This window comes from Schistocerca gregaria, chromosome 2, assembly GCF_023897955.1.
Source record: "Schistocerca gregaria isolate iqSchGreg1 chromosome 2, iqSchGreg1.2, whole genome shotgun sequence".
In the NCBI taxonomy this organism is placed as follows: domain Eukaryota; kingdom Metazoa; phylum Arthropoda; class Insecta; order Orthoptera; family Acrididae; genus Schistocerca; species Schistocerca gregaria.
The window spans coordinates 223,359,770-223,387,383 of record NC_064921.1 but is presented as its reverse complement, the minus strand read 5'-3'; the positions used below and the strand labels follow the sequence as shown (position 1 = coordinate 223,387,383).

General features: G+C 41.1%; 2 protein-coding genes across 4 annotated transcripts in view; both read left to right on the top strand.

The window, feature by feature from the left end:
* LOC126336727 (glutathione S-transferase 1-like) overlaps nt 1-18,213 on the top strand; it is a 136,634-nt gene extending 118,421 nt beyond the window's left edge. For 2 of the 3 annotated variants that reach the window (XM_050000715.1, XM_050000713.1), the window contains 4 exons: nt 870-928; nt 2,141-2,279; nt 16,518-16,679; nt 17,999-18,195. In XM_050000715.1, coding sequence (XP_049856672.1) covers nt 870-928; nt 2,141-2,279; nt 16,518-16,679; nt 17,999-18,133 — 495 coding nt within the window. In that variant the 3' untranslated portion in view covers nt 18,134-18,195. Of the gene's footprint in view, nt 1-869; nt 929-2,140; nt 2,280-16,517; nt 16,680-17,998 lie in introns of all 3 variants that reach the window. The other variant, XM_050000714.1, reaches the window with a different exon arrangement.
* LOC126336726 (glutathione S-transferase D5-like) overlaps nt 1-27,614 on the top strand; it is a 216,006-nt gene that overhangs the window by 83,868 nt on the left and 104,524 nt on the right. The gene's annotated exons all lie outside the window — the stretch shown is intronic.

Below are 27,614 nucleotides of genomic sequence, written 5' to 3'. Positions count from 1 at the left end.
CTGACTTAACTTGTAACTCACCAGCACCATGTACCAACTAGTAATTCATTTTTCTAGCACGCGTTTCTCATGTTCGTATTCCAGTGTTGATGATTGACAACTGCAGTAATTAGCAGGTAAGCAAAGAATGAGGTGAATAATTGCTTGAATTTTTGTTGTTCACTGGCAGTGAATTGTTGAGGCAATTGTCGCTCAGTAAGACAAATTTTCTGTTACAATCCTAGTTAGCCGATGACAACCGAGGCACACACGCTACTGACCACACCATTTGATCCTGACAACAGTGACTTCACAGACGTCTAGCTGTGCACGGCATATCAGTCACCTGCTGACCATGAAAGACTCAATGCTTATGTTCATATGGGGATATGGAGATGAAATGTGGTACACACCTGGCTCCAACGATAAGGACGTCATAAAATGATATAAAATGTAGCATTTAGTGCAACAGCACTGCGAATACCAGATAAATGACTTCATGTTCAACGCCTGCATCGAAGTACAACTTTCTGCTGAAGAAGACTGTTTGTTACCTTCATCTTTCATGTATCGAAGCATTGTAGCAAATGATCGAAATATGTGCAAAGAAGTAAATATGGTAGCGTCCACATGTCATAATAACATTCTCATCATTAATTAAAGTCACGCTTCTCGGAATGTATACGAAAATAGGCGGTAGTTATTTTTGTAATGAAACATTCGACTAGTTTTCATATTTTGAAGTGATTAGTAATATGGATATAATATGAATAACTAAACTGACTTCTAACTTGCTTAGTTCAAATTTCGCTCTCTTTATTGATTTAGATACTACAAACACTAACACTGAACAACGTTTTTGATATGTTATGTTTTCTCGATCTTTTCAGAAAAATCCCCAACATACAGTTCCTCTACTGGAAGACAATGGCCTGTACATTAGTGAAAGGTAAGCATTAATTATGAGTTACAAGTATGCTTCAGATCTCTACTCAGCATTAGCTAATGACTGATCCAGACGCAGAAATACATTAAACACTGTTATGGAAACGAAACAGATGTAGATGAAAAGTAATGTTAAATTCCAAACTATGTGAGATATTAGTTACATTCCAATAGCGATGTTAGAGACACAGTATTTATTCAGTCGGCTAATAATTTACAAGAAATCACCTGTGGCTGCCAGAGATCGCGACATTTATCTGAGTTATTTTCTGACAGAGAGTAAATTACTGTCACATGTTAGAATATGATACAATGAAACCTTTATCGGAAAACTGATGGACTACGTTCTAGCTCTTTGGTTTTAATAATTCTGAAAACCTAGCAATATGCTTAGTACGTTTTTTCCAAGTTCTCAAAAAGGAGAGCATCCTAAACAAAATACTTTATGCACTAGATAGAAAGATAAGTGATAATAAATTAAATAAACTCGTATCTGAACTTTTGTTTCGTTCTACTTCGCCAATTACAAAAAATTCCATTTAAGCTTAAACAAATAAAGGAACATGGAGTTACTACTTATGTTAAATGTTAACATTAAATTAAATTTGAGTAAATGAAAGTTTCGCTAAATATTTAATGTGTACACTTGTGCAGTTGTCTCACTGTTATGATGACATTGCATTTCCTGTGCTAATTTCAGAGCTAAAACAATCTGTAGAAGTTCGGTTATAACATTGTGATATTTTTATGCATTAACGAAATTGTTACAGTGTCATTAGTTAAAGCTTACATGTCGTCAATAATTCAGTAAGTAAAGTGGCGCAATCAGTAGATCAATTACCGGAAACTAAGTAAATGTAACGTTGAAATAGTTTTGTTGTGTGACACTACTACTGGTTTCCAAGTGAGGCAAGTAATGATCCAATAGCCGCAGTACATTTATCTATATTGGTTGCAACATCGTTTACTATCGTAGCATTGGCACTGTAGCTGTTGCAGCATTTTCCGTAATCGTACTGTACTACCAAGCCATAGTTTTCTGCAGAAACAAGTTTCACCACAATCTGGGCCTTCAGACAGACCATCAGAAAAAGTTTTAGTTCAAGCTCTCAGTAAGTTTCCACAAATACATATTAAACATTCTCACAATGTGTCATAATATACAGTAATATGTCTGAGCTAGTATGTCACTAATGTTTTGGTGCCTTGTTAACAGCCGTGCCATTATCATGTACCTCGTCTCAAAGTATGCGAAGGATGATTCTCTCTACCCGAAGGATATAAATAAACGTGTGCTCGTCGACCAGAGGTTGTTTTTTGATCAAGATTTGTACCACAGAATGTCGAATGTTATCGTAAGTATTACGTCATAATCTTCCTAAAAATGGATTCTCTTCATTAACTTAAAAAAACACACACACACGCAGACACCCTTTGCCTCTATCAGAAACTGCAGCTTTTTTGTATCCTATATGATATGATTCACATTTTTGTTCTGGTTTTACCTTTGTGCTTGATCATTTCTGCTTGCGAGGAAATTAGAACAATACTGTTTGGTATTAGGGTTTATGCCGATGAGGTTTGCGTCCTTTACGGTTACTCGTCGCGATATCCACTTAGTGTTAGAATGAGAAGTCTCTTCACTCACCAATCTTCGCTTGAAGATGCCAACCAGCTTGCTTGCACACAAGATTTATGAGCACACGAGGACGCATCAGGATGTTTATAAGCGGAATGTCCTTGATCACGTCCGACGACATACGGGTCTTTGGAATCTGCATGTATCAGTGACTCCTCAAACTCTGTATTTTTTTACAGAAGGCTTACTAAGGCAAGGAACACGTGACTTTTAGCTGCCACTAACTGTAACTCTCTATTTATCACCAGTAAGTCCACAGTAACCGTGATCGAGAATACATTAAAAATTACTGTCTAGCGATGAGTAATGTTGGTGAAAAATCCCCTAAAAATGATCAATCCCAGAAGCCCCATTTCTGTCAACCATCTACGAATAACTGGAACGCAAGTCCGGAAAAACATTCATGCTTCGATATTGGCTACAAACATGAGAGCTATATGTTATGCCATAGTCTAGGAAACATTACCTGAAAGTAAATTTAAACTAAAACTGACGGCGAGGCCATTTTGTAATCCTTGCAACCATTTCCCACAAACTTTGTGTGAACAAGCTAAAGAAGGTGAAGGAAAACATGGAAACACCTAAAACACATTACCATGCCCAATACGGTGTAGGAAAATAGCTGGCATTCAAAACAGCTTCCAGTCGTCTTCGAATCGATAAATATAGGTTCAGAATTGTTTTCAAAATGCAATGGAATCGTACACCATTCTCCCTGCAAAATAGTGGTAACTTTAGGTAATAATGACGGAGACTGATAGCGATCACACACCACTCTCCAAAGTAGGTCACAAAGGCTGAATAATATTCAGGTCTGGTAACTGGAACGGTCAGGGCGGATGCAGCAGTTCATCTTCAGGCTCACACAACCGGTCCTGGGCGATGCGGGCTGCCTGAACAGCGGCCCTGTCCTCTTGGGACACAGCACCGCCACCACTGGGGAAACAAACACCATGCCTTAGGATAGACCTAATCAGCCAAAATTGTCACATATCCTTGGCAGTAATGCGATCTTGCACAGATCACATGGGGCTCATGGAATACCGCGATATGGCTGCCCAGCTCATCAACGACGCCCCACCATGTTTCATTCTTGGGATGCAAACTCGGACAGATTTTAGAAACAGTGTGCGACGGGACCAATCCGACCAAATTACGTTTTTGCACTGCTTAGTGTGCCAGGATTTATGACTTTCGCCCCACGTTTTCCTGTAATGAGCATTTGCACCACTGTTGAGTGGTTCTGGAATTCCAGCTCGTCCTTCAACTCCCTGCTTTGGAGGAGACCTTCGAGTTTGTTTGGTTCTGAGAGGATTCGTGAGTGCAAATTCAGTCGTCTTCTTATTTTTCCTCACAATCCTCTCCAGTGACCATACGCCACGATCACCCAACACACACTTTCGTCCGTGTTGTGACTCAGCGAATAATGTTTTTCCGCTTTCCATGTACGCGATACAAATCCCTTTGAAAACACCGAACACTTCGGCTATATTGGTTATTGAAGCACCCACCCTATGAGCACCAACAATTTGATCTCGTTCAAATTCACTTGGCTCAGACGTAATGCACTCATAGCTATACAGAACACCGTTCTGACCATGACTGACACTTGAAAGGTGTTGAGAACGTTCTAAAAATGCCGTTTGTCGTCAAATACAACAGCGAAACTTGTACGCTTGGCTAGCATATGCGTTTATATTCTAGTATGCGTTTCTCGCAGTGCGTCCGTATTTTTGTCCAGCCTCTTTATAAACAGTTGAAGATGTAGAAGGAAAACACTCTTAAGGCCTTCTCGAATTAATGAATATCCTAAAAAGTTTCGGGCTTGCAAATGCATGACGTCGCCGTCTAGTCACATACTTCTACGCAAATTAGCCACCGAGCCAGGTTTTGTCATAAAGTCAGGGACGTACACTGGCAGTATCCACTAGAAAACTCGCCTGAAGATGAGTGAATGGTTGTCAGCCGGAATATCGTGGGAAGGTGTCGACATCGTCGGAATATAACCCCGAAACATCAAGAAATTATGAATGAATTGGCGATGACTGCAAGGGTGACTCCTCTCAACAGACTCCTTCTACGACTAGACTGGAAGCTAGCTACATCCAAGCGGAAAACATCAAGATGCATTTGGTTGGTCGGAACCTACGCCACAGGCCCCGACTCCATGAGGCCTGAGGGGGCCCGGCCCCCTCAAAAATTCGTTTGGGGGTGGGAGGTGGGGGGTGGGGGAGATGGAGCCCCTCAATAATTTAAGAAAATTATTAGTTCTATTATGCATTGTAAAATCACAAATGGATGTTGGAATTTTTATTTTGCTTGATTGACGGTAGTTACCTTTTAAAATACATTCAGTAATGAGTTACAACAAATAATTACTATGGTAGCAAGCAGGTTAACTGAAAACGAGTGGTGTGAATCATGACAGTGTTGTGGTGCGGCTGGCACACTTAAAATTTGTCCCTGTGTGCGAATATTTGTGTAAAGTCTGGCGTTGGCGGGCCAGCGCTGCGGCCGCGGCGACATCAGAAGGACTGGAGCAGAAACGCCTGGAAGCCTCCGCCTCGTGTCGCCTTGACGCTTCGACACACTATGATGCCGCGGCTGTATAAAGCCCACCCTGCTGTCGCAGTCACTCAGTGTGGATAGTTTCGTTCAGTGCATGTTGCAGACGTGTTTACTGTTCCGACTTTAGTGCCTAGTGGAGTATTTTGTTTGACTATATTTTATTCCTTTACTTTAGTCTCTTAGTGTATTGTGAATTAAATTTGCAATAGATAAATTTGTTAGGAAAAAGGTGTGCTTGGAAGCTGATGATAGAGCAAGTCAACCTCCAACAACTATTGTGTCGTCAGTTGCTTCGTCGTCTTCAGGCGAGAACTGTTCACAACCGAAACCTGGACAATCCGGTAAGGGGAGATCATTTCTGAAGTATTGGTTGATCAAGTATACTTGGCTAGAATATGAAGCATCTGCCGAAAATGATTTTTGAAAAACCTGCAAAGAGGCAGATGATAAAAATTTATTACAATTTTCTTCAAAAATAGTAGTTGCATTTACTTCCGTAGGGTTTTCTAACCGGAAAAAGGCTTTGGGAAAATTCCGTCTTCATGAAAATATGTTTACACATAAAGAAGGTGTTCTGAAACTAAATTCTATCACTAACCAAAGTGTGGCCTCCCAATTGAATGAATAGTTAGATAGTGATATGAAGAAAGGCCAAATAGTTCTGGCCACAATTTTTACTACCGTCGAATTTCTATGCCGACAAGGACTAGCAATTAGAGGGCACGAAGATTTAAACTCAAATGTTTTTCAATTGTTGGAAATCCAAAAGAATGACATAGCTAAGTTTACAGATTGGTTAGGGCGTTCGGGGTATAAGTGGACGTCCCACGACATTAAAATCAAGATCATTAGTCTATTAGAAAAGTCGGTGTTGAGAAAGGTATTGGCTTCAATCAAGAAGACTGTAACATTTTTCTATTATGGTTGATGAAACAAGTGACTCTTCGATTCACGAACAAGAGTCATTTTGTATTCGTACTGTTGATGATTCCTTAATCATCAACAAAGACTTTATTGGTTTAAACGAGACCCCCAACACTCAACCACAAACACTGTTTAGTATTTTAAAAGACGTTTTTGCTTGTCTTGATTTGTCAAGTGCTGTGATGGTGCCTCGAATATGGAGGTAAGTTCAAAGGACTAAAAAAGTTAGTTTTGGATCTACAACCAAAAGCACCTTATGTGATATGCACCACTGACAGTTTAGACTTGGCAGTTGTAAACAGTCTCCGCCATCTTAGGTCTAATACGGATATTATGGCTTGAGCCAAGGACTTAATAATCACCGTACGGGAATCCAACAAAAGGATGGGTCTTTTTAGAAGCATACGCTGTCAGAGTGCCAACGACCAAGCTGGTCTACCATTCCATTGCCCGACTCGAGGGACTAGGGGAGCTTCTAGTATCTTGAGAATATTGAAAAACTTTGAAGAACTTCTAGAGTTTTTTGGAACATTTTCTGCAGAGGACAAAAGAGAGGCAGGCTACCTTGAGCCAATATTACAATTCAAGACTTATTTCGGTTTACATCTTTATCACCATGCAGTGAACGCGATAGAGGATGTCAATGACAAATTTCAGTGCCCTCATGTGTTGCTGATCTGGGAAAAATATATGAGGGCTTGATTTGTATATTGAATGGAAGGCGTGATAGTTTTGAACACTTTTGGGCATTGTGCTTAAAAGAAAAACTTTCACAAGTTGGTGATCCTTCGCTTCCTTGGAAACGAAGTATAGCAATGAAGTATGAAAACAAAAACCCAAAGGAGTACTACACAGCTATTTACATTGAAGTTTGTGAAATGATGCAATCTTGCATTACTGCTTAGACTAGACTCACACAGGTCATTACAGTTGAACAAGAGTGCTTGGCTTTTAGTAAACAGAATTGAGACAAATTTGGAAAAATCAGCTGAGTTTTTCAGTAATGACCTATACATTGAGAGACTGCGCTTACACTTGAATATGTGAGACTATATCGCTAATAAAATAACAATTAGTAAAAAACATGCGCGAAGTAAGAAAGTAGATTACACTAGAGCCTCCAGTTGGAGAAATATTTTGTGAAGTAGTGAAGCGCATTAAGCTTCTCCAAGTAGCTCCAGTCACGACAGCAACAGCGGAATGGTGATTTAGCTCCCTTACATTTCTGAACTTATATCTCCGATCAACAATGAGACATAAGCGATTGAACAATTTGGCTATTCTTCATGCCCACCGAGATGTTTTGGATGAATCTGATATTCGGCCAATCATCAACGACTTCATATTCAGTATTCCAATCAGATGGTCGACATATGCACTTTCTTGAAGACACTCTAGCCCTAATAATGGCATTTAGAGCAACATTAAAAATCTTTATAAAATAGAGAATTAAATACATACATAATGTTAAATTCTCAGTTTCGAAATATTAGTACTAGTTTAGTACTGTGTTAGTTTTTTCAACTACTTAAATATTTTTAGGGTGTAAGACCCAATTAAAACTCGATATTTACATAATTTTTGACTGAAAGTATTAGCCATACTTTATTAACTGTATTAAAGCATTAACTTTGAGATACTGTTTTTATTTAATGAACCCTAAGACTCATTCAGAGTAAGCTTAAATTACCTATTTCACTTATTAATCAAAGTGCTATTACTGTGCGACCGCAATATTTTATGTTTTATTCTAATAATCATAGTTCAGGATTTATTTACAAATAATTTCACGCTTCCCAGAGCTATATATTCACTGCTTTGTAATAGCCTATAAGCATGATTATTACTGTAAATTAAATTAACTTTTTACGAAAATACCTCGCGTGGCAGGAGAGCCAACACCGTGTTACTAGAGGAGGGCGAAATGCACGCGTTACAGCTCACGCAGGCTGGCCTGAGGTCTGGAACAGGACAAGGAAATTAGAATTTAGAAAAACTGACGTAGCTGGTGGAATACTTAACTTTAATCCAATAATGATTAACGTCGCTCTTGACGGTACATTATTCACAATATCAATAGTAACTGAATATGGCGCCTTGCTACGTCGTAGCAAAATGACGTAGCTGAAGGCTGTGCTAAACTATCGTCTCGGCAAATGAGAACGTCAGTAGGCAGTGAACCATCGCTAGCAAAGTCGGCTGTACTACTGGGGCGAGTGCTAGGAAGTCTCTCTAGACATGCCGTGTGGGGGCGCTCGGTCTGCAATCACTGATAGTGGCGACATGCGGGTCCGACGTATACTACCAGACTACCACCTAGCAAGTGTGGTGTCTGGCGGTGACACCACATTCCTCCCCCGCAAATCGGCGTACGGTTGTGGTATAAGGCTTCCGCCCGGCGTGGGGGTGGACCCCATGTTGACGTATGCGACGAGGTGGGGAGCCGAACAACAGGCGAGACTGTGCCACCCGCACCCTGCCATTCGGACCGCGGGGAGCTAGGAAACGCCTGAAAACCTGCTCCAGGGTGCACGCCAACATGAGGTGTATGCGCCCGTAGAGCGACAGGAGGGGCCGAAGGGTCGACCTCCATCGGGCCGGGGCACCCGACGGGCGAAGACGAGCGGGCAAGAGATCCATGTCGGAGGACAACTGGTCCCGGGAAGCGATCGGCGGCGCGTGACCGGACGGCACCGTCGCTGAAAGCAGACGGGGAGCGGCAGATCCCGTGCGACGACAGAGGCGCAGCTGATAGAGATGCCAACGCACCTCACCAGAGGCCCCCAAAATCAGATACATAGCGCGGCCGAGGCAGCGAAGAATGTGCTCTTAGAGCCAACGCCGTGAACCTCGATAGTGGCGATAGTAGACAACGTCGCTTGGAGCAAAAGCAGGTTTCTGCCGCTGCACAGGAACCTGATGCGGCGGATGTAGCAAAGACATAAAGGTTCGATTATGACGACCGTGGAGCAACTCAGCCGGCGAGCGACCATCTCGGGACTGAGAGCGATACGAGGACAAAAAGAGCAATAACGCATCCTCCCGAGAATGCGACTCTTTCAACTTCAACATCTGTGACTTGAAAGTCGTGACCAATCGTTCAGCGGCACCGTTTGACTGTGGCGAAAACGGCGCGGACGTTAGATGTTGAATACCATTGACCTTGCAGAATGACTGAAATTCTGCGGACATGAATTGTGGGCCATTGTCGGAAACAATAGTCTGTGGAAGACCTTCAATGCAAAAGATAGCAGATGACTCTTGGACGGTGGCAGATGACGTCGTGGAAGACATCCGGACAACAAAAGGAAAATTACTGAATGCATCTACCACAACCAACCATCGAGCATTCCAGAATGGACCAGCAAAATCGATGTGTAAGCGTTGCGAAGGGGAAGTGGCTTTTGGCCATGCAAAGAATTTCCGCGGTGGTGCTGATTGTTGTTCGACACACACCATGCAAGAAGAGTATATATTCGTAATCGCGGCATCGATTCCGAACCAAGTACAGTGCTGACGAGCAAGGTGTTTCGTTCTCACTGTGCCCCAATGTCCTTGGTGGAGAAGCTGTAAGACAGAGGACTGTAACGAACGTGGGACCACGACCCTTGACTGATCATTGTCAGAACGCAACAGCAAAACACCACGTCGAACAAAAAGTCTCTCCTTGTGAGCAAAAAATCGGCGAACCAACGTGTCCCGGATCCGTGACTTTGACAAGGGCCATTGCGTAGCAACAAAACGCAGAACGGTAGCAAGGACAGGGTCGGCAGCTGTGGCTGTAGCTACACGATGAAAATCAATCGGAAACGATTCGACCACGTCATCGGTTTCTGCATCAATGAACATGCAAGCAAGTTCGGAGAAATCGAAGGCCCTATCCTCAGCAACAGGCAAGCGGGACAACGCATCGGCGTTTCCGTGGTTAGCAGTGGACCGATGCAAGATATCGTAGCGGTACTGCGAGAGGAAAATAGACCAGCGAATGAATTTCTGCGCTGTACGTGAAGGTACAGGCTTGGTCGGATGAAAAAGGGATATCAAAGGTTTGTGGTCTGTGATTATGGTAAAGGGACGACCATACAAGGAATCATGAAACTTTGTAACACAAAATACGAGAGCCAATGCTTCTTTCTCGATCTGTGAATAATTTCTTTGCGCAGACGAGAGCAATTTGGACGCAAAGACAATAGGGCGATCGTGCGATCCATCTTTGTGCGCAAGCACAGCACCGACCCCGAAATCCGATACATCCACCATCAACAAAAGGGTCTTCTGGGGATCGAATGGCGTAAGGCAAGTATTGGAAAGCAACGCCGATTTTAACTGGCGAAAGGCGCGTTCGCGTTCCGTCGTCCAGACGAACGGAACACCTTTACGGCGCAAGCGATGAAGCGGAGCTGAAATGGAAGAGGCATGTGGCACATTTCTGTTATAGTAATTTATTTTTCCCAGCACGCTCTGTAGCTGCTTCAAATTCTGCGGCGAAGGAAAGTCTTGTATGGCACGAAGGTGCATCGGACTGTGATGTATGCCTTGGGCGTTGAGTACATGTCCCAGGTATGGCAAATCACGAGCAAAAAACACACATTTTCCTTCCGCAAGCGAAGACCATTTTGTCACAAAACCTGAAATAATGTTCTGAGATTGGCTAAATGTTCTTCTTCCGTCTTTCCAGAGAGCACAATATCGTCCAGATAATTTGCTGCAGTAGGGACCGACGCACAAACAGTTTGTAGATATTGCTGAAACAATGCAGGGGCGGATGCACACCTGAATGGCAGTCGTTTGAATGGATATAATTCAAGATGCGTCTTAACCACCAAAACGCGCTGGGATTCTTTGTCCACCGGTATTTGCAAGTACGCATCTGCGAGGTCCAACTTCGAAAAATATTTACTCGGGCACAGCTTGTCAAAGAGATCTTCTGGGCGGGGTAAAGGAACAGTTGCAATCACTAGTTGTGGATTCACTGTTGCCTTGAAGTCCACACAAAGTCTCAAATTGCTGAAAGATTTTGGCAAAATTACTAAGGGTGATGCCCAGAGAGAAGCCTGCACACGTTCAGTTACATCTTGTGATTCCAAATCGTGTAATGTTTTTGCGACCTCATCACACCATAAGTGGGGAACATTGCGCGCTCTGAAAATTTTCGGTTTAGCGTTTACTTTCAGTTCCAAATGTGCTTTATAGTTCTTAGCGCAACCAAGGCCCGCTGCAAAAATATCTGCAAATTCTTCACATAGACGAGAAAAACCGTCGGAAGGCACAGTCTGGTTCACTGATAGGACCTGATTTACTATAGACAAGTTAAACAACTGAAATACACTCCTGGAAATGGAAAAAAGAACACATTGACACAGGTGTGTCAGACCCACCATACTTGCTCCGGACACTGCGAGAGGGCTGTACAAGCAATGATCACACGCACGGCACAGCGGACACACCAGGAACCGCGGTGTTGGCCGTCGAATGAAACTAGCTGCGCAGCATTTGTGCACCGCCGCCGTCAGTGTCAGCCAGTTTGCCGTGGCATACGGAGCTCCATCGCAGTCTTTAACACTGGTAGCATGCCGCGACAGCGTGGACGTGAACCGTATGTGCAGTTGACGGACTTTGAGCGAGGGCGTATAGTGGGCATGCGGGAGGCCGGGTGGACGTACCGCCGAATTGCTCAACACGTGGGGCGTGACGTCTCCACAGTACATCGATGTTGTCGCCAGTGGTCGGCGGAAGGTGCACGTGCCCGTCGACCTGGGACCGGATCGCAGCGACGCACAGATGCACGCCAAGACCGTAGGATCCTACGCAGTGCCGTAGGGGACCGCACCGCCACTTCCCAGCAAATTAGGGACACTGTTGCTCCTGGGGTATCGGCGAGGACCATTCGCAACCGTCTCCATGAAGCTGGGCTACGGTCCCGCACACCGTTAGGCCGTCTTCCGCTCACGCCCCAACATCGTGCAGCCCGCCCCCAGTGATGTCGCGACAGGCGTGAATGGAAGGACGAATGGAGACGTGTCGTCTTCAGCGATGAGAGTCGCTTCTGCCTTGGTGGCAATGATGGTCGTATGCGTGTTTGGCGCCGTGCAGGTGAGCGCCACAATCAGGACTGCATACGACCGAGGCACACTGGGCCAACACCCGGCATCATGGTGTGGGGAGCGATCTCCTAAACTGGTCGTACACCTCTGGTGATCGTCGAGGGGACACTGAATAGTGCACGGTACATCCAAACCGTCATCGAACCCATCGTTCTACCATTCCTAGACCGGAAAGGGAACTTGCTGTTCCAACAGGACAATACACGTCCGCATGTATCCCGTGCAACCCAACGTGCTCTAGAAGGTGTAAGTCAACTACCCTGGCCAGCAAGATCTCCGGATCTGTCCCCCATTGAGCATGTTTGGGACTGGATGAAGCGTCGTCTCACGCGGTCTGCACGTCCAGCACGAACGCTGGTCCAACTGAGGCGCCATGTGGAAATGGGATGGCAAGCCGTTCCACAGGACTACATCCAGCATCTCTACGATCGTCTCCATGGGAGAATAGCAACCTGCATTGCTGCGAAAGGTGGATATACACTGTACTAGTGCCGACATTGTGCATGCTCTGTTGCCAGTGTCTATGTGTCTGTGGTTCTGTCAGTGTGATCATGTGATGTATCTGACCCCAGGAATGTGTCAATAAAGTTTCCCCTTCCTGGGACAATGAATTCACGGTGTTCATATTTCAATTTCCAGGAGTGTAAATCGAAACCAAACAAGTTCACTGAAGAAGAAGAACAAAGGACGTAAAATGACACAAGTTTTGTTTGTCCATTGTATGTTGCAAGATGGCTGCACTATCCTAACAGAGGGATATCTTGACCTGAATAACTAGTTAACTTAACATTTGCGGCACGCAACGGAGGTGTGCCCAGCTGTTTGCACGTGTCTTGATTGATCAGTGAAACTGCAGCTCCGGTATCGAGCTAGAATGGTAGAACTTTGCCGTTAATGTCCAAGTCCACAAAAAGTTTATTGTGCTGCTGACGACAAGAGCGACTGTCTCGGGCAACGTGAGTTGACACTGGTACATAATCACTTGCGACTTGACGGGATTTCCGGCGATATCGACGCACACTATTTGTGGGACGAACACAGTCACTGTTAGAGAGAGTGGCACTGAGCGGAGTGGAATGAAACACATTAATTTCCGTGGGCGAAGTTTCACGAGCCTGAGTATCCATGGTTCGAACCCGGCGGGAAGCAAAGGGCCTGGAATGGTTGTGAGTTTCCGAACTGAGCTTTTTCTGGCAAACATTCTGAACATGTCCTTTTTTATTACAGAAAAAGCAAATAGCTTGGCGTGACAGGCAGTTCTGACGCGAATGTCTAGAAGCGCACCGCGGGCATGATTTGATCACTGCATTTGCTTGCCGGCGCGGCACACGTGGCTGAGAGCCTGCCAGCAGCGGCGCGGCCGGGCGCGAGGGCTGTTTACTGCTCCGTGCAGCTCGAGCGGCGGGCCGGTTAACCTGACACACTGACGGCGAAGTTTCAAATGATTCCTGAGCAAAGTCAAGTGTGTCCTGCCGATCCAATATGTCCATCACTTGTTGAAGGGAGGGATTGACTAGTTTAAAATCTGTTCCCGTATACGAACATCAGAAACGTTGTGTGCAATTGCATCATGTACTATAGTATCTGAATAAGGGAGTCCACATTGACACTCAAAAGCACAATCCCTAGTAAGGCCTTGCAAGGTTGCAACCCAATCCCGATTGGTATGACCTGCCGTACGTTTTGTACGAAAGAAGGTATACCGTTTGGCAATGACATTGACTGATTCTTTGAAACATGCATCTAATGCAGACAAAATTTCTTCGTAGGACAGAGTTGCTACGTCGCGGCGGGGAAATAATTTGACTATCACACGGTACGTGGTCACGCCGACCGACGATAATAAAAAAGGCTGCCGCTTGTAACGTTGAATTCTGTAGCCGGCGAGATGGAATCCAAATTGGCGTGACCACTCCGTCCAGCTTTCCAGTGCAGCATCAAAAGGTCGAAAAGTTGGCGCAACAGCGTTGTGGCTGCGTTAGCGGTGGAGCGGCGGCTGCCGCATCGTTTTGCGCGACCCTGGACGAGCAGTCCAAGGGCATCCAGTAAGGCCTGCGTCTGCTGAGTCTGTAAGCGATAAAATTCGGACATTACATCTGGAGATTGTGGCGAAGCCATTACACAAGTAAATCAGGGCAGTTTAGAGAAGAACGCGGTTTTGCCTCGTTGTGGTTGGCAGGAGAGCCAACACCGTGTTACTAGAGGAGGCCGCAATGCACGCGTTTTAGCTCACGCAGGCCGGCGTGAGGTCTGGAACAGGACAAGGAAATTAGAATTTAGAAAAACGGACGTAGCTGGTGGAATACTTAACTTTAATCCATTAATGATGAACATCGCTCTTGACGGCACATGATTCACAATATCAATAGTAACTGAATATGGTGGCTTGCTAGGTTGTAGCAGAATGACGTAGCTGAGGGCTATGCTAAACTATCGTATCGGCAAATGAGAACATAAGTAGGCAGTGAACCATCGTTAGCAAAGTTGGCTGTACAACTGGGGGGAGCGCTAGGAAGTCTCTCTAGACCTGCCGTGTGGCGGCGCTCGGTCTGCAATCACTGATAGTGGCGACATGTGGGTCCGACGTATACTACCGGACCGCGGTCGATTTAAAGGCTACCACCTAGCAAGTGTGTTGTCTGGCGGTGACACCACATTTGGTTTCTTTTTTCAAAACCAAAAAATGTGTCAGGCTTGTCTAGTTCCCTCAATCAATAATGTCTAGTTTTCTGGGTTCTAATGTTGATGATATGACTCAGTTCATACATACAATACCAGGCACAAAAATGATCTGCACAAGGACTTAAAAGCACTTACTTTAGTTCAAAAAGGGGTCCACTACTCAGGAACACTCATCTTCAATAATTTGCCAGAAAACATAAAAAATTTAGTTACAAATAGAGATCAGTTTATATGGAGCCTGAAAGACTTACTAGTAGCTAACTCCTTCTACTCCATTGACGAATTTTTTAATAGAAACAAATGATCTGTTTTATATATTTACACTGTTAGTGTTGTTATTTCAGCTTAGAAAAATAAAAAATAAAAGAAAGGTGACATGTTCCACATTTACGAGGATCTCCTCAACACGGATCTATGGAACGAAAACTAATCTAATCTAATCTAATCTAATCTAAACTTAAAAATAAAACTCCCTATTTTTCATCTAAAATTTGGGAAATTTCCGGAACAAGACGCCCAGTATGGTCACCCTTCCCCCCTCCCAAATATTTTTTATAAGTCAGCGCCCCTAAAGGTGGCTCTACTATATGTTGAACATAATACTCTTGTTTAAGGAGGGCTACCGTTGCTATCACTTTATGAACAGTTGGATACTGAAATGTAAGTTGCATAACAAATATCTTTAAAAAATATCTGCCAATAGCACTAGCGGAGGAATAAAAAGAGACTACACATAAAATTTCTCACAATAATTTCTTAATATTCTGTCTTCGAAGAGAACCCATGAATAATTATTTTAATTTTATTTTTATAAATTCTCTTCCTTTTACTTAAACATTTTGCATGACGTTTCTTTTCCATCATGCACTGATCCACATTTATTAACTATTCTTACACCCTTATCCAGGGCGAAGAAGAGGACGACAGCGCGTTCGAGGAAGTGCTCTATGTTACGGTCGATATAGAGGAAGAGTACCTCAGTTTCACTTTACAAGGCGGAAATATTCTCTAGAAGACCATTTTGTTTCGTAATCGAGCAGAATGGTAAAGAAGCGGACTATGGTGAGAGAGGGGTAGGCTTTATTTGACTCCTGATTGAAACATCCTGGGTCACGGTATCGATCCTAGTTCGAGGTTAGATACTGAATAGAAATCATCAGCAGCGGTGGCCGAAAAAATATGATGTATAAGAAGTCACCACCTCGTTAGTGAGGCAGGAGGAGTTTTTCCTGGTGTGGATGACCACCTCCAAAAAAAGGAAGACTCAGCATGATCAACGGAATGAGAATATACAAAGCAATGAAACTCATTTAATTAAACATATAAATTTCTTTTTCAAATTATGTTCCACAACTTGTATAAATAATATTGTTATATATGAAACACCACACTGCTGCCAATATTTTGTGAAACTTGTATTGAGTGAGTCATTATTTGGTAGACTTCAAGATTTCAAAGTGATGTGTATATCAAGTCGATAATTTTAAACTGTGCCGTATGTTTATATAATGCTGTGAAGATAAATGAACCTTGAGCATAGCATATAGCCCAAGACACAACTTTGTTATCTGGGCTGCACAGAGTGGTGTCTTTGATGATTTGCACTTATGTATTCCATCTTCCTACTAGTTCGTAGCAGTTGTTGACTTTTGCACTGATTTATTTTCCTATTACAGATGCCAATATTTCAAGGCAAAGACGTGGAGCCCAGCAACATCAAGAAAGCGAACGACAGTCTGGAAACTTTGAACCGAATGCTAGATGGCAAACAGTGGCTGGCTGGAGATAAGGTCACTATTGCTGATTACTCCGTCGCTATTACCCTATCAGCATTGGAGGTAATGTGAAGCTGTCAAACTTACTATTAGAAAATTAAGAAAATATGCGTGAGTCATAAAATTGTGATGTAGAAAAGCTTATTTTGACGACTAACTGGAGACATGTATTCAATTTTTATTTTCCTTGTAACACCACTCTCTATACATAAAAGAAAATGTTCTGATTGACTCATTGTCACCCGGTCCAAATAGCTACTGATAAAAACTTCAAATTTGGAAAGGGTGTTGATCTTATACTGTAGGCATCGCTTAAGAAGGGATTTGTCGAAATTCCGTGCCTAAGAGGTTGAAACAGGGGACGAAAGGATACTGAAAATATAACTCTATTAAGGGAATTTTTAATCTCTAACTACGAAAATTGTTATTTGATTTCTCAGGTATAAATAAAGAAATACATGTTTCAACACTTCTGGAAATTTAGCCTGTTTTGGGATGAAATAATGGGTTAAAGTATTTTTAAATAAGTCATTACTAAAGAACCACTAAATCCTTATCTACATCTATTAAAATAGATTTTTCATTTCTCAGTTAGTAACAGAAAATATGTGTTTCAAAGTTTTGGGAAATTCTTCTCCTAACCCCTTAGGGGGGATGAAAATTTTTATGGAAGTATGAAAGATTTCTAAAATTCTATATTTTGCATCTGAGTTAGAAACAAAAAGGCATGTGTTTGTTTTTTTGGAAATTCAGTCTCTAAGGCAGGTGAAATGGCGATGAAACTAATTATGAAAATATTTTGTTACCAGCTAAATCTACAAAAATGGGGGTTTGGCATCTGATGAAATATATGATAGGGGATGGCAGTTTCTATGGCAATATCACCATAAGAAGACTGACAAAGACCTTCGACTCCAGCTGCCAGAGTCTCATTTTGGTTGGAAGTATATTCGGGAAAGACAATGCTCCAGTGGCCTTAATTAACGTGCGTAGTGTAGATGTTAGTATCTGTGAACAATATGGAAGTTCTATTACAGAAAACAAAAAAAAGAAGAAAGAAACTGCTGTGCAGACCATACATCCAGCGAAGCAACAAGCGCTAATCTAGTAAAAGATAATTGATGTCTCATCAGGCAATGTATTACATCATACGTAGCTCTGCTTACAGTTAACAGATAAAAAATTAACTTAACATTGTAAATCTTAACAGACGCTCTGGAGTATTATGTTGAAATTTGTTGAGCTAAATCATCTGTGAAGGTGTTCTGACACCATGAGACACAACGCATGAAAACACCCAAACAAAAATTAGCTAATTTGTATGACCCACAAGATTATTTTCAGCAATTATTTAATGTCTGATGTCGGTATCTCTTTTTCAGTTTCATCCGAACAGTGGAGTTGATGCTACGAAGCAGCCTCACGTTATGCAATGGCTTTCACGTGTTGAAAGTTCTCACACAAAATACGGAGACGTCGCCAAAGAATTTCGAGAAGCTTTGAAGAAACTGCTGTAGAAATAAATACGCACAATATGTACGGAAATTTTATAGGTGTGAAAATAGTAAAAATGTCAAGATTTCTAATCAAATGAAGTCATTATTTTATTAACATGCGTCATTACAACGAAACAGTGACCCCCACCCTTTCCTTGTTTCTGTCATCTAAGGGATCGTTGAAAACGCAGTGTGACAAGTTCTTTGTGCCATTAAAGGCAGATACATTCACGTAGGACCGGGTTCTCTTTCTTCATTGTAAAAATTCCATGTATAGGTGTTTGCTACAGCGAAGGGCTGAAATGCTGATCTCTGCTTGATATCGATACTGATCTCTGCTTCCTGTTCCAGTCTTGTTAGCCTTTGACACAGTGTTTTTAACGATGTTGAATATGTGGGTAATAGAAGGGTATTTACTCCAAACTAAGTACAGCAGATAGTAAAACGCATGTTATTTCTTGTTTTCCTATGACCAAAGGAAGTCTTTTTTGTTACAAAATCGCTATTGTTCTGTTATCTGTCATAGCCTTGTGCCGTCAAAGTTTTCATCGACGACATAAAGCAGAACCATGGCGCAATACTTTGCATACAGTCAGAACCATGAAGAAAACATATCAGTGTTTCCTCGTAAAATATCGCTTGACCTGCTCGAATGGAAAAGCGTTAGCTTCCATTACACTACAAGTCATTTAGGCTTGAAACAATGTAAGTAGGCTGTTTAGGTTTTTTTATTGGTAACGCCGCCGCCACGTAGCGCTCTGTATTAAAATCACTGGCTGTGCTGTGTGCAGTCTGTGGCTGGTTTGCATTGTTGTCTGCCATTGTAGTGTTGGGCAGCGGCAGCTGGATGTGAACAGTGCGTAGCGTTGCTCAGTTGGAGGCGAGCCGCCAGCAGTGGTGGATGTGAGGAGAGAGATGGCAGAGTTTTGTAATTTGTAAGACTGGATGTCATGAACTGATATACATATTATGACTGTTAAGGTAAATACATTGTTTGTTCTCTATCAAAATCTTTCATTTGCTAACTATGCCTGCCAGTAGTTAGTGCCTTCAGTCGTTTGAATCTTTAATTTAGCTGGCACTAGTGGCGCTCGCTGTATTGCAGTAGTTCGAGTAACCAACATTTTTGTGAGGTAAGCGATTTGTGAAACGTATAGGTTAATGTTAGTCAGGGCCATTTTCTTTTGTAGAGATATTTGAAAGTCAGATTGCGTTGCGCTAAAAATATTGTGTGTCAGTTTAAGCAGAGTCGTGTATAATTTTTCTAATGGGACGTTTCATGTGTCGACCTTTAGCTGAGGATACCTCACTGGAATCTTCTGATTTTTTTCTAGTAGTTTGTGTAATTAGTGTAGCTTTTGTTTATAGCTAGCTCGTTATCATAAAGAGAATTTCCTTTGTAGTTGCAGTCTTTCATTGTTGTACAGTAAAACAGTTGTGGCATGCATGTAGTTTTGCACAAAGTATTTCACAGCTGCGCTTGCAATTAACTAGATATTATTTTCAGTGCTATCTTAATGTGTTCTCTTATTTTTGCTCTTCAATTTATGGATTTCTGTGTTATTGTGTGAAATATTATGACAATAATGTCGTGTGAAAAACGTAACACTAGCCTGCAAAGTAAACTGAGAAATAATAGTGATGACGAGCGTAGCTTACCAGCACCTCTGTGTAATGAATTAACAGACATTCTAAGTAGTAATTTGGTAACTATACATAGGGAAATGGAGCAGGCGTCAAATAATGGTGTAGACAGTAAAACAGGTAGTGAACAGGGAAACATTATTGATCGATCGGTTGGCAACAGCTCGCCTCAGGAATCGGGAATGACAGGACACAATCTTGCAAATACTGCAGATTCAGGTTTTGGGTCCTCACCGTTTTCTAAAATAAGTCAAGACACATTTTCTTCTTGTCAAAATGTGAATGTTGCCGGTGCAACTTCACTGCCGAATAGCACTGAGGAACATGTTTCAGACACCAGTGCACTGTTATTACAGTTAATGCAACAAATGGGACAAAGGCTACAAAAGTTAGACACAACGCTTGAACAAAATCAGAAACAAATGGGACAAAATCTTCAAAAATTAGACACAATGGAACAAAATCTTCAAAAGTTAGACACAATGGAACAAAATCAGAGACAAACACAGCAACAGTTAGACGCAATGGAACCAAAGCTTCAAAAGTTAGACTCAGTGGAACATACGCTTGAACAAACACGTGAAGATTTAACTACTGAATTACATAAAATCGAATCGAAATGTCAAAATGTCTGTAATGACGTAAAAACACAAATTTGTGAGCATTTCCAACCTATTTTTTCGCGGCATGAAAATGCATTACAGAATCACGAAGCAGTCATAAAAGAACTGCAAACTATTGTTCATGAAAATCATGAGACCTTGCAAGCTAAAATTGACTCAGTTGCATCTACCGATTTGGTTACGCAACTTGCAAAAACTCAATAAAACATAAAGGACACAGTAGATACTCTGAAAATTGTTTCAGAAAGACACATGGAGGAAATTAATTCATTATCAGAGAAAGTAGTTGAACTTTCGGATCAGCTAAATAATTTATCTACGAAGGTAGATGATAATCTGAATGACACAAAACCGGTAGTCTTTAATGAGACAGGAGAGTTCGAACAAATTAGGAAATTCAAACAAAATCAGAATCAACTTAATACACGACACCAAAGAGAAATCCGGGAAGTACAAGATCAGCTGACACAGGTAATACAAGAATTACGTATTTCAAAGGACACTCGCACTCCAATACGGGAATAGGGACGTACAAATACGGAACTGCGACAAAATAATAACACAGGGCACTTTGGAGATTATGAAAGAAAATGGCAAAGTACACCGAATTATGAGATGGAACCGCCGAAACGACGTAACAATGACCGACATGCGACCCGCCGACATGATGATTTGGAATATAAGCTTTTCATTACTACACGTAAATTCAAAACATTTAAAAATTCTGGCAACGACATTCATCCACAAGCGTGGCTTCATCAATTCTCTCATTGTTTCCCCCCCAACTGGTCGTTAGAGCACAGATTAGAATTTATGTGTGGCTACTTAGAGAATGAACCAGCTGTAAGAATGCGATCGGTCATTCACGATTGTCACAGTGAAGGAGAATTTTATCATGCCTTCCTCTCAGCATTATGGTCTCAAGCTACACAAGACCGAGTAAAACATAGCATCATAATGATGAAACATTTCGAAAAATCTGAATTTTCCAGTCTTGTGAAATATTTTGAAGACATGTTGCACAAGAATCAGTACCCGTCAAACCCATACAGCCCCTCAGAACTCATCCGCATTTGCTTAATCAAATTACCTGAACATTTACGACATATTATTTTGACAGGACGTTGCAATGACGACATTGAAGCTTTTCAGGGACTGTTACAAGAACTGGAAATTGACACTGACAATCCCGGAACGCGAAAACATGGGCACAACAATTACAGGTCACACCTGTCACAATTCCGCGATGACAGAAATAATACACGACAAGGCTATTCTTACAGCGTAAATCGTGACCAAAACAGACACCACTCGTATGACAACCGTTGGCAGAGTAGTAATAATTACAGAGAAAAATCGCATTTCTGTAATAATGAATATGACAGAGAAACCATAGAAACAGACAATATGGGAACCAAAATAATTATTATCAGGGGAGACAGAATAACTTCAGACGCAACGGTCCACCACGCAGTTACGATTCCGGGAGAAATTCTCCACCACATGACCGACAAACAAGAAACTATGTAAACTACCGACAAAATGACAGACCTGAAGTGCATCAGAACTGGCGGGATTCCTACAGGAAACGGCCCTCTCGACAAGGTGAATTTGTAGAAGGTAGGTCTCCTAATCCCTATAACGACGCGCGACCACAAAGCGACAGACAATGACTCGCACCGCAGGCAGCCGCGTGCGAGGGCTGGCTCAGAGAAAAATAACATAAGCTAACCTTGAGGAAAATTCCAGTATTCTTTACCGACGTTTACCGCATGATAATTGCGTTCAAGTTGAAACTCTGAGCACTGTGAAGAGTAAAAGATTGCACCACATTTCACATGTAAAACCGTTTATTGAAATATAATCTGCTTTTTAACTTTGTCTTTGCCATAAAACATTTCACTTCACATTTCTAGTATGCTTTATCACACTGAGAAACTGTTAACATGCAACAATGTTTTGAAGTCAACTATCCAGTCTAGAACCTAGGGAACATTTTTAAACAGAAATTGCGAATGTATTGTTATAGTGAACAGACGACACAGTGTTGTTATTTGTACATTTTTGGTTGTTAGTTGCACGATTACATAACGACTATAAGGCTTACATACTTAGAACATATACTGTTAATGAGATTTTAATGCAACATTTTGGTTTAGTTAAAAAGACATTCTTTATTTGAAGTAATTTCTGTGAGATTGAAGATAACTTAGCATTTGGTTTCTTTGACAGCAATACGATTTTATCACGACGCTACTAATAAGTGACAATTTACCATGTTGCTTTTGCGCTTTATGTGTTTTTCTGAATTCTTTTGGAAAAGAAAACATGTTTTAGTAGTAACTTTGTGGTGTAGCTACAATGAGACAGCCTTTATCGTAGCACAACAATACGTACAGTACAGTACTTAGTTCATCACGGCAGTAAGCGTAATAACTAAGATATCTATACGCAAAGCATTTCACTTTCGTTTATCATGAGGTAAGTACAATGACTTCTGCAGAACTTAGCTTTCGGAGGACAATAACTACGACACTTCCACAGAGATTTTCTTACAGCAAGATGCACATTTAGCGTTACAGGACACGCATTTGAGTGATTAAGTTTGTACTTAAACCATTTATTTTTCAACATATGTGAATCACAAAGAAAGTTTTCCGTGAAACATTTCATTCAATTGCTGTAATCTGTAACACCTGAGGATATAATTACATTAATCCTCAGGGGGGTACACGCTTTCTTTGTGTACCATGTGTGTGGCAAACACAAGGAGCCCTAGCTAATGTGGTATTTGCTTATACAACTTTACACATCGGTACCATATTTATCTAACACATAAATTACACAGCTATCTGATCATTTAACTGAGAGAGACAAACATTTATTTTACTACTACATCAGTGACACATGTTTACACAATTACACAGTTTGATAGCTTCACACTTTCGAAATTGTATTTTGTCTGTACTTTGTGAAAAGTTTATATTTTTTCGGAACCATTGTTATACTATGAGAGCTTTTAATGATGTATTTGGTATGGGATTATGATTTTTAAAGTACGTTTGAGGTAGATGACACTATTGAAATGAGCAGAGAATTTTTTTCAGGTTTTGAAATTATTGGAGGAAGCTACGACGATTTTGAGCTTTGGCTGAGGTGTTATGATGTTATTATTACGATGACTATGTGTATTATTCTGTTGCGGTATGTTTATGATCAATAACCTGTTGCTATATGAATTATTTGATTATGCTACATATCTGTTATGATGAAATATTGAAGAAGTGTCGACGAATATGTATATGTGTAATAAGGTAAGGAATAATGAGTAGTGGTTAGGGACTCTGGTTTGTGAAAATGGATGTTGGAAACCGAGAATCGAACTTTAAGAGTTATGAATGTATGTATATGCGTGAATGCATCACTATGCTGGCGAAAATTTTTTGGACACTATTATATTTATAGGATTTTGTTTCTACAGATTTGTAACGCAAATTCGTGACGTGTGAAATATTTTTATATGAGACTGCCACTGTAGTGGAAACTGGGGTCGTAAATATTTCGATAAGACAGTTAAGTGACCACCTGCACTTAATGCGTCATGGGCACCCAGCTGCGCTACAACCATCTGACAAAAGAAAGCTATTAGTGTGTGCCTGTCAAAGGCACAGGTGGAGAGAAAAAAAAGAGTCCATTATCCTCGCTATTGACATTTCTTTGTAGAAAGCATCGTAAATACGACACCCGCAAACTTGCAAACATGATTACACTGTAGAGTTCTTAATTTATGATATTTACTGAAATGATGAGAAACGTTTCATGTCAATTGTCTTGCTAGCTGAAAGATTGTTTTTGCACTATGAAACGCCATATGGCTAGCGAATGACGTTTCACGCCTTGCTTTGCCTATTTTGTTTAATATCTAGTTTCCAGCTGCACTGCAGCATTGGCTACTATAAAATTTAATGGATGTACTAATATAAATATTTTATGCCTACAGATCCAGTAAATAATAACTTTATGATGTACTTAAAAAAATGAAGGAGCTCAAAAAGACATTTCCCTTGGCAGGAATTGCATACAGAATTTTCTTTTCAAGTACATGGTAATATTTTTTTTACAATAAGTTTTTGTGGTGCACCACTTTAATCATATAGACATTAAGGTGTGACTATACATTTCCCTTATCTGCATTGTTGTCTTTAGTGTAATATTTTTTCTGCTTGAGCTTTGTCATGTTTAGATATAAGTTATTGTATTTGCTGCTGCTGTTTGCCAGGCATAGTGCTACTAAATTTTACTTTGTATTACTCTGTTAAGCTAGTTTTACTACTGATTTATTTTTCTTGTTGCTGCACATTGGTTCAAATCAGTTGTAATGTTGCATTGCTTGGTAATTTAGATTTACTGTAGCTTGCTTTGCCCATTGCCATTTTTTTGTGATTGCTGTTTGTGTTAATGGTTTTGTGCTGCTGCATTGCGTCGTCCCTTAGTTTAGCATCGGAGCTCAGTAGGTTTAAGTTAGCTTAAGAGGGGTAGACTATATAAGAAACTAACTATGATGAATTGGAAGAAAAGCATTGAGAAGCTAGAAGAAAATGGTTCTGCCAAAAAAGTAGTGTACAGTGGAGAAAAACTATTTTTGAAAGAGGATGAGAAAGAATACAAAACGAATGCTTGGATAGAATTTTTTGGCTGGAGTAAATGTTGAAATAAGAGGGACGATCTATGGTATGAAGTTTTGTTCTAGTGCTCATGTGTGAAGTTGAAGTTTCAAAAGTTATTCTGATCTTTTATGTATGTTATTTCAGTTCTTTTGTAAAGCCTGTATTACTGCATATGTTATCTGTACTATTATGTTCTATAATGATATATTTTGTACCTTTGTTATTGTATTCTCATGTTATAAAATTGTAATTGACACCAGTTCATCAAATTAAGTAACTTGTAAATTACATTTCACTGCACACATTTCTGTTGGTCATAGTATATGGACAATATGTGAGAAGTGGGCACTGATAGAGTTTGCAAGTGTGTTGACAATTCAGCAAGGGACTGGATAACAGCATTGCTGGTCCTAAGGACATTTCAAACAAATTCTTTGTGAGTGGACAAGTGGTAGTTTATGGACTTGCTATATTCTCTGCAAGACTCTTCGATGGTGATTGTGCACCTGCACAGTCGCAACAGTTGGCTGCTAGCCATCTCTACAAATACTACAATGGGTCTACACCTTTGATGTCTCACCAATACCATTATTTCTACAAGGACTGCAGTGGGTCTGCACCTCTGGTCTCCCACCAATACCGTAATCTCTACCAGGACTACAATGGGTCTACTCTGTGTTCACCTATCTACCAATATTCTTCAAAACTTCGACTGACTCTGCTGTGGGTTTGCTCTGTTGTGGCCCATTACCTGTCTGCATGTCAAGAGTCAGCACTGTCTTTCCGTTGGAAAGACAACACTACTTCTTCAAGACTGCATGGAAATCCACTACTTCCGTGTGCATTTTCTTTTACTACTCAGACTTTGAGAAAAACACTGCAATTTTACTTTGATGAATGATCAGGACTGTCTTTATGGACTGTGAGAAAATTTTAGCTTTTGACCAACATTGTATCGATAAGTGTGTGCATTTCATTTCTTTGTTATTCTAATAATGAAAAAATTTTTTCAAATCTGTATTGGCCAGTGCCCAAAACAATTTGTAAATTTTTATGTGGGGAGCATGGGGGCTATGTAAGTAGGCTGTTTAGGTTTTTTTTATTGGTAACGCCGCCGCCACGTAGCGCTCTGTATGAAAATCACTGGCTGTACTGTGTGCAGTCTGCGGCTGGTTTGCAATGTTGTCTGCCATTGAAGTGTTGCGCAGTTGGAGGCGAGCAGCCAGCACTGGTGGATGTGAGGAGAGAGATGGCAGAGTTTTGTAATTTGTAGGACTGGATGTCATGAACTGATATATATATATATATATATATATATATATATATATATATATATATATATATATATATATTATGACTATTAACGTAAATACATTGTTTGTTTTCTATCAAAATCTTTCATTTGCTAACTATGCCTGCCAGTAGTTAGTGCCTTCAGTAGTTTGAATCTTTTATTTAGCTGGCAGTAGTGGCGCTCGCTGTATTGCAGCAGTTTGAGTAACCAAGATTTTTGAGAGATAAGCGATTTGTGAAACGTATAGGTTAATGTTAGTCAGGGCCATTTTTTTTGTAGAGATTTTTGAAAGTCAGATTGCGTTGGTGCTAAAAATATTGTGTGTCAGTTTAAGCACAGTCGTGTATAATTTTTCTAAGGGGACGTTTCAACAATTCTTCACGTTCCGCTGATATAACGAATATCCTCTGCACACGATATTTAGGCACTAGGGCGGAAATAGTACACTATAAGTTCTCCTGCAACTGATAGGTAACGTAGTATTAGTTGAAATATCCGAAGACAGGTAAGAAAGTTTAGCGACATACAAAACGATAAACTGCACTACAGGTCCGTCTGTATTGCAGCCCTATGTAAAGTTATATAACAAAACCCAAGTTTCGCTTTTAAGGGATTGATTAGTAGTATAGAAATGTATAAATCAAAAGAAACGAATGTGCTGATCGTAAAACAAATTCCGATCTTTGACAGTGTTAAGTCTTCACAGATACTCTCTGTACAAAATTGCTGATTGCACTGTACGCATAACAGCACTATGCATCTGACTGGGTGAATGTGCAAATAATGTCGAGACTCGTTTGACAGCAGTTGGTTCAAACCAGCCCCAAGTGGCTCAGTTTGCAGACACATAGTGTTCATGACTAGAAATAGAAGACAGGAGGATCGAAGCTACAGTGTCACTGCGTTATATGGTGTGTTTGTTGACGCGATCGTATTACAGCTGTTGTTGCTTCTTTCCAAAGTGAGACATTTGCCAATCGATTTCCTCATGGAAATGGCAGTGCTAATTTTCCAAGTATTAAGTCACCACTTCTGAGCAATCTACACTGATGGAAGAAAATCACAACAGCAAAAAGCATTTAATGTAGAGTAATGAAAATTTGGGAATACATATCTCGAGGTAGCATATTTAAGTGATTAACATTGTAACACCACTGGTTAATGTTACCGGGAGATAAGCCGTTCCAAATGTGAAATGTTGGTACATTAATAAAGGGTGCAACCACCGGACTGTTGAATGAGAGCGTGCAAAAGTGCATGCATTGTGTTGTACA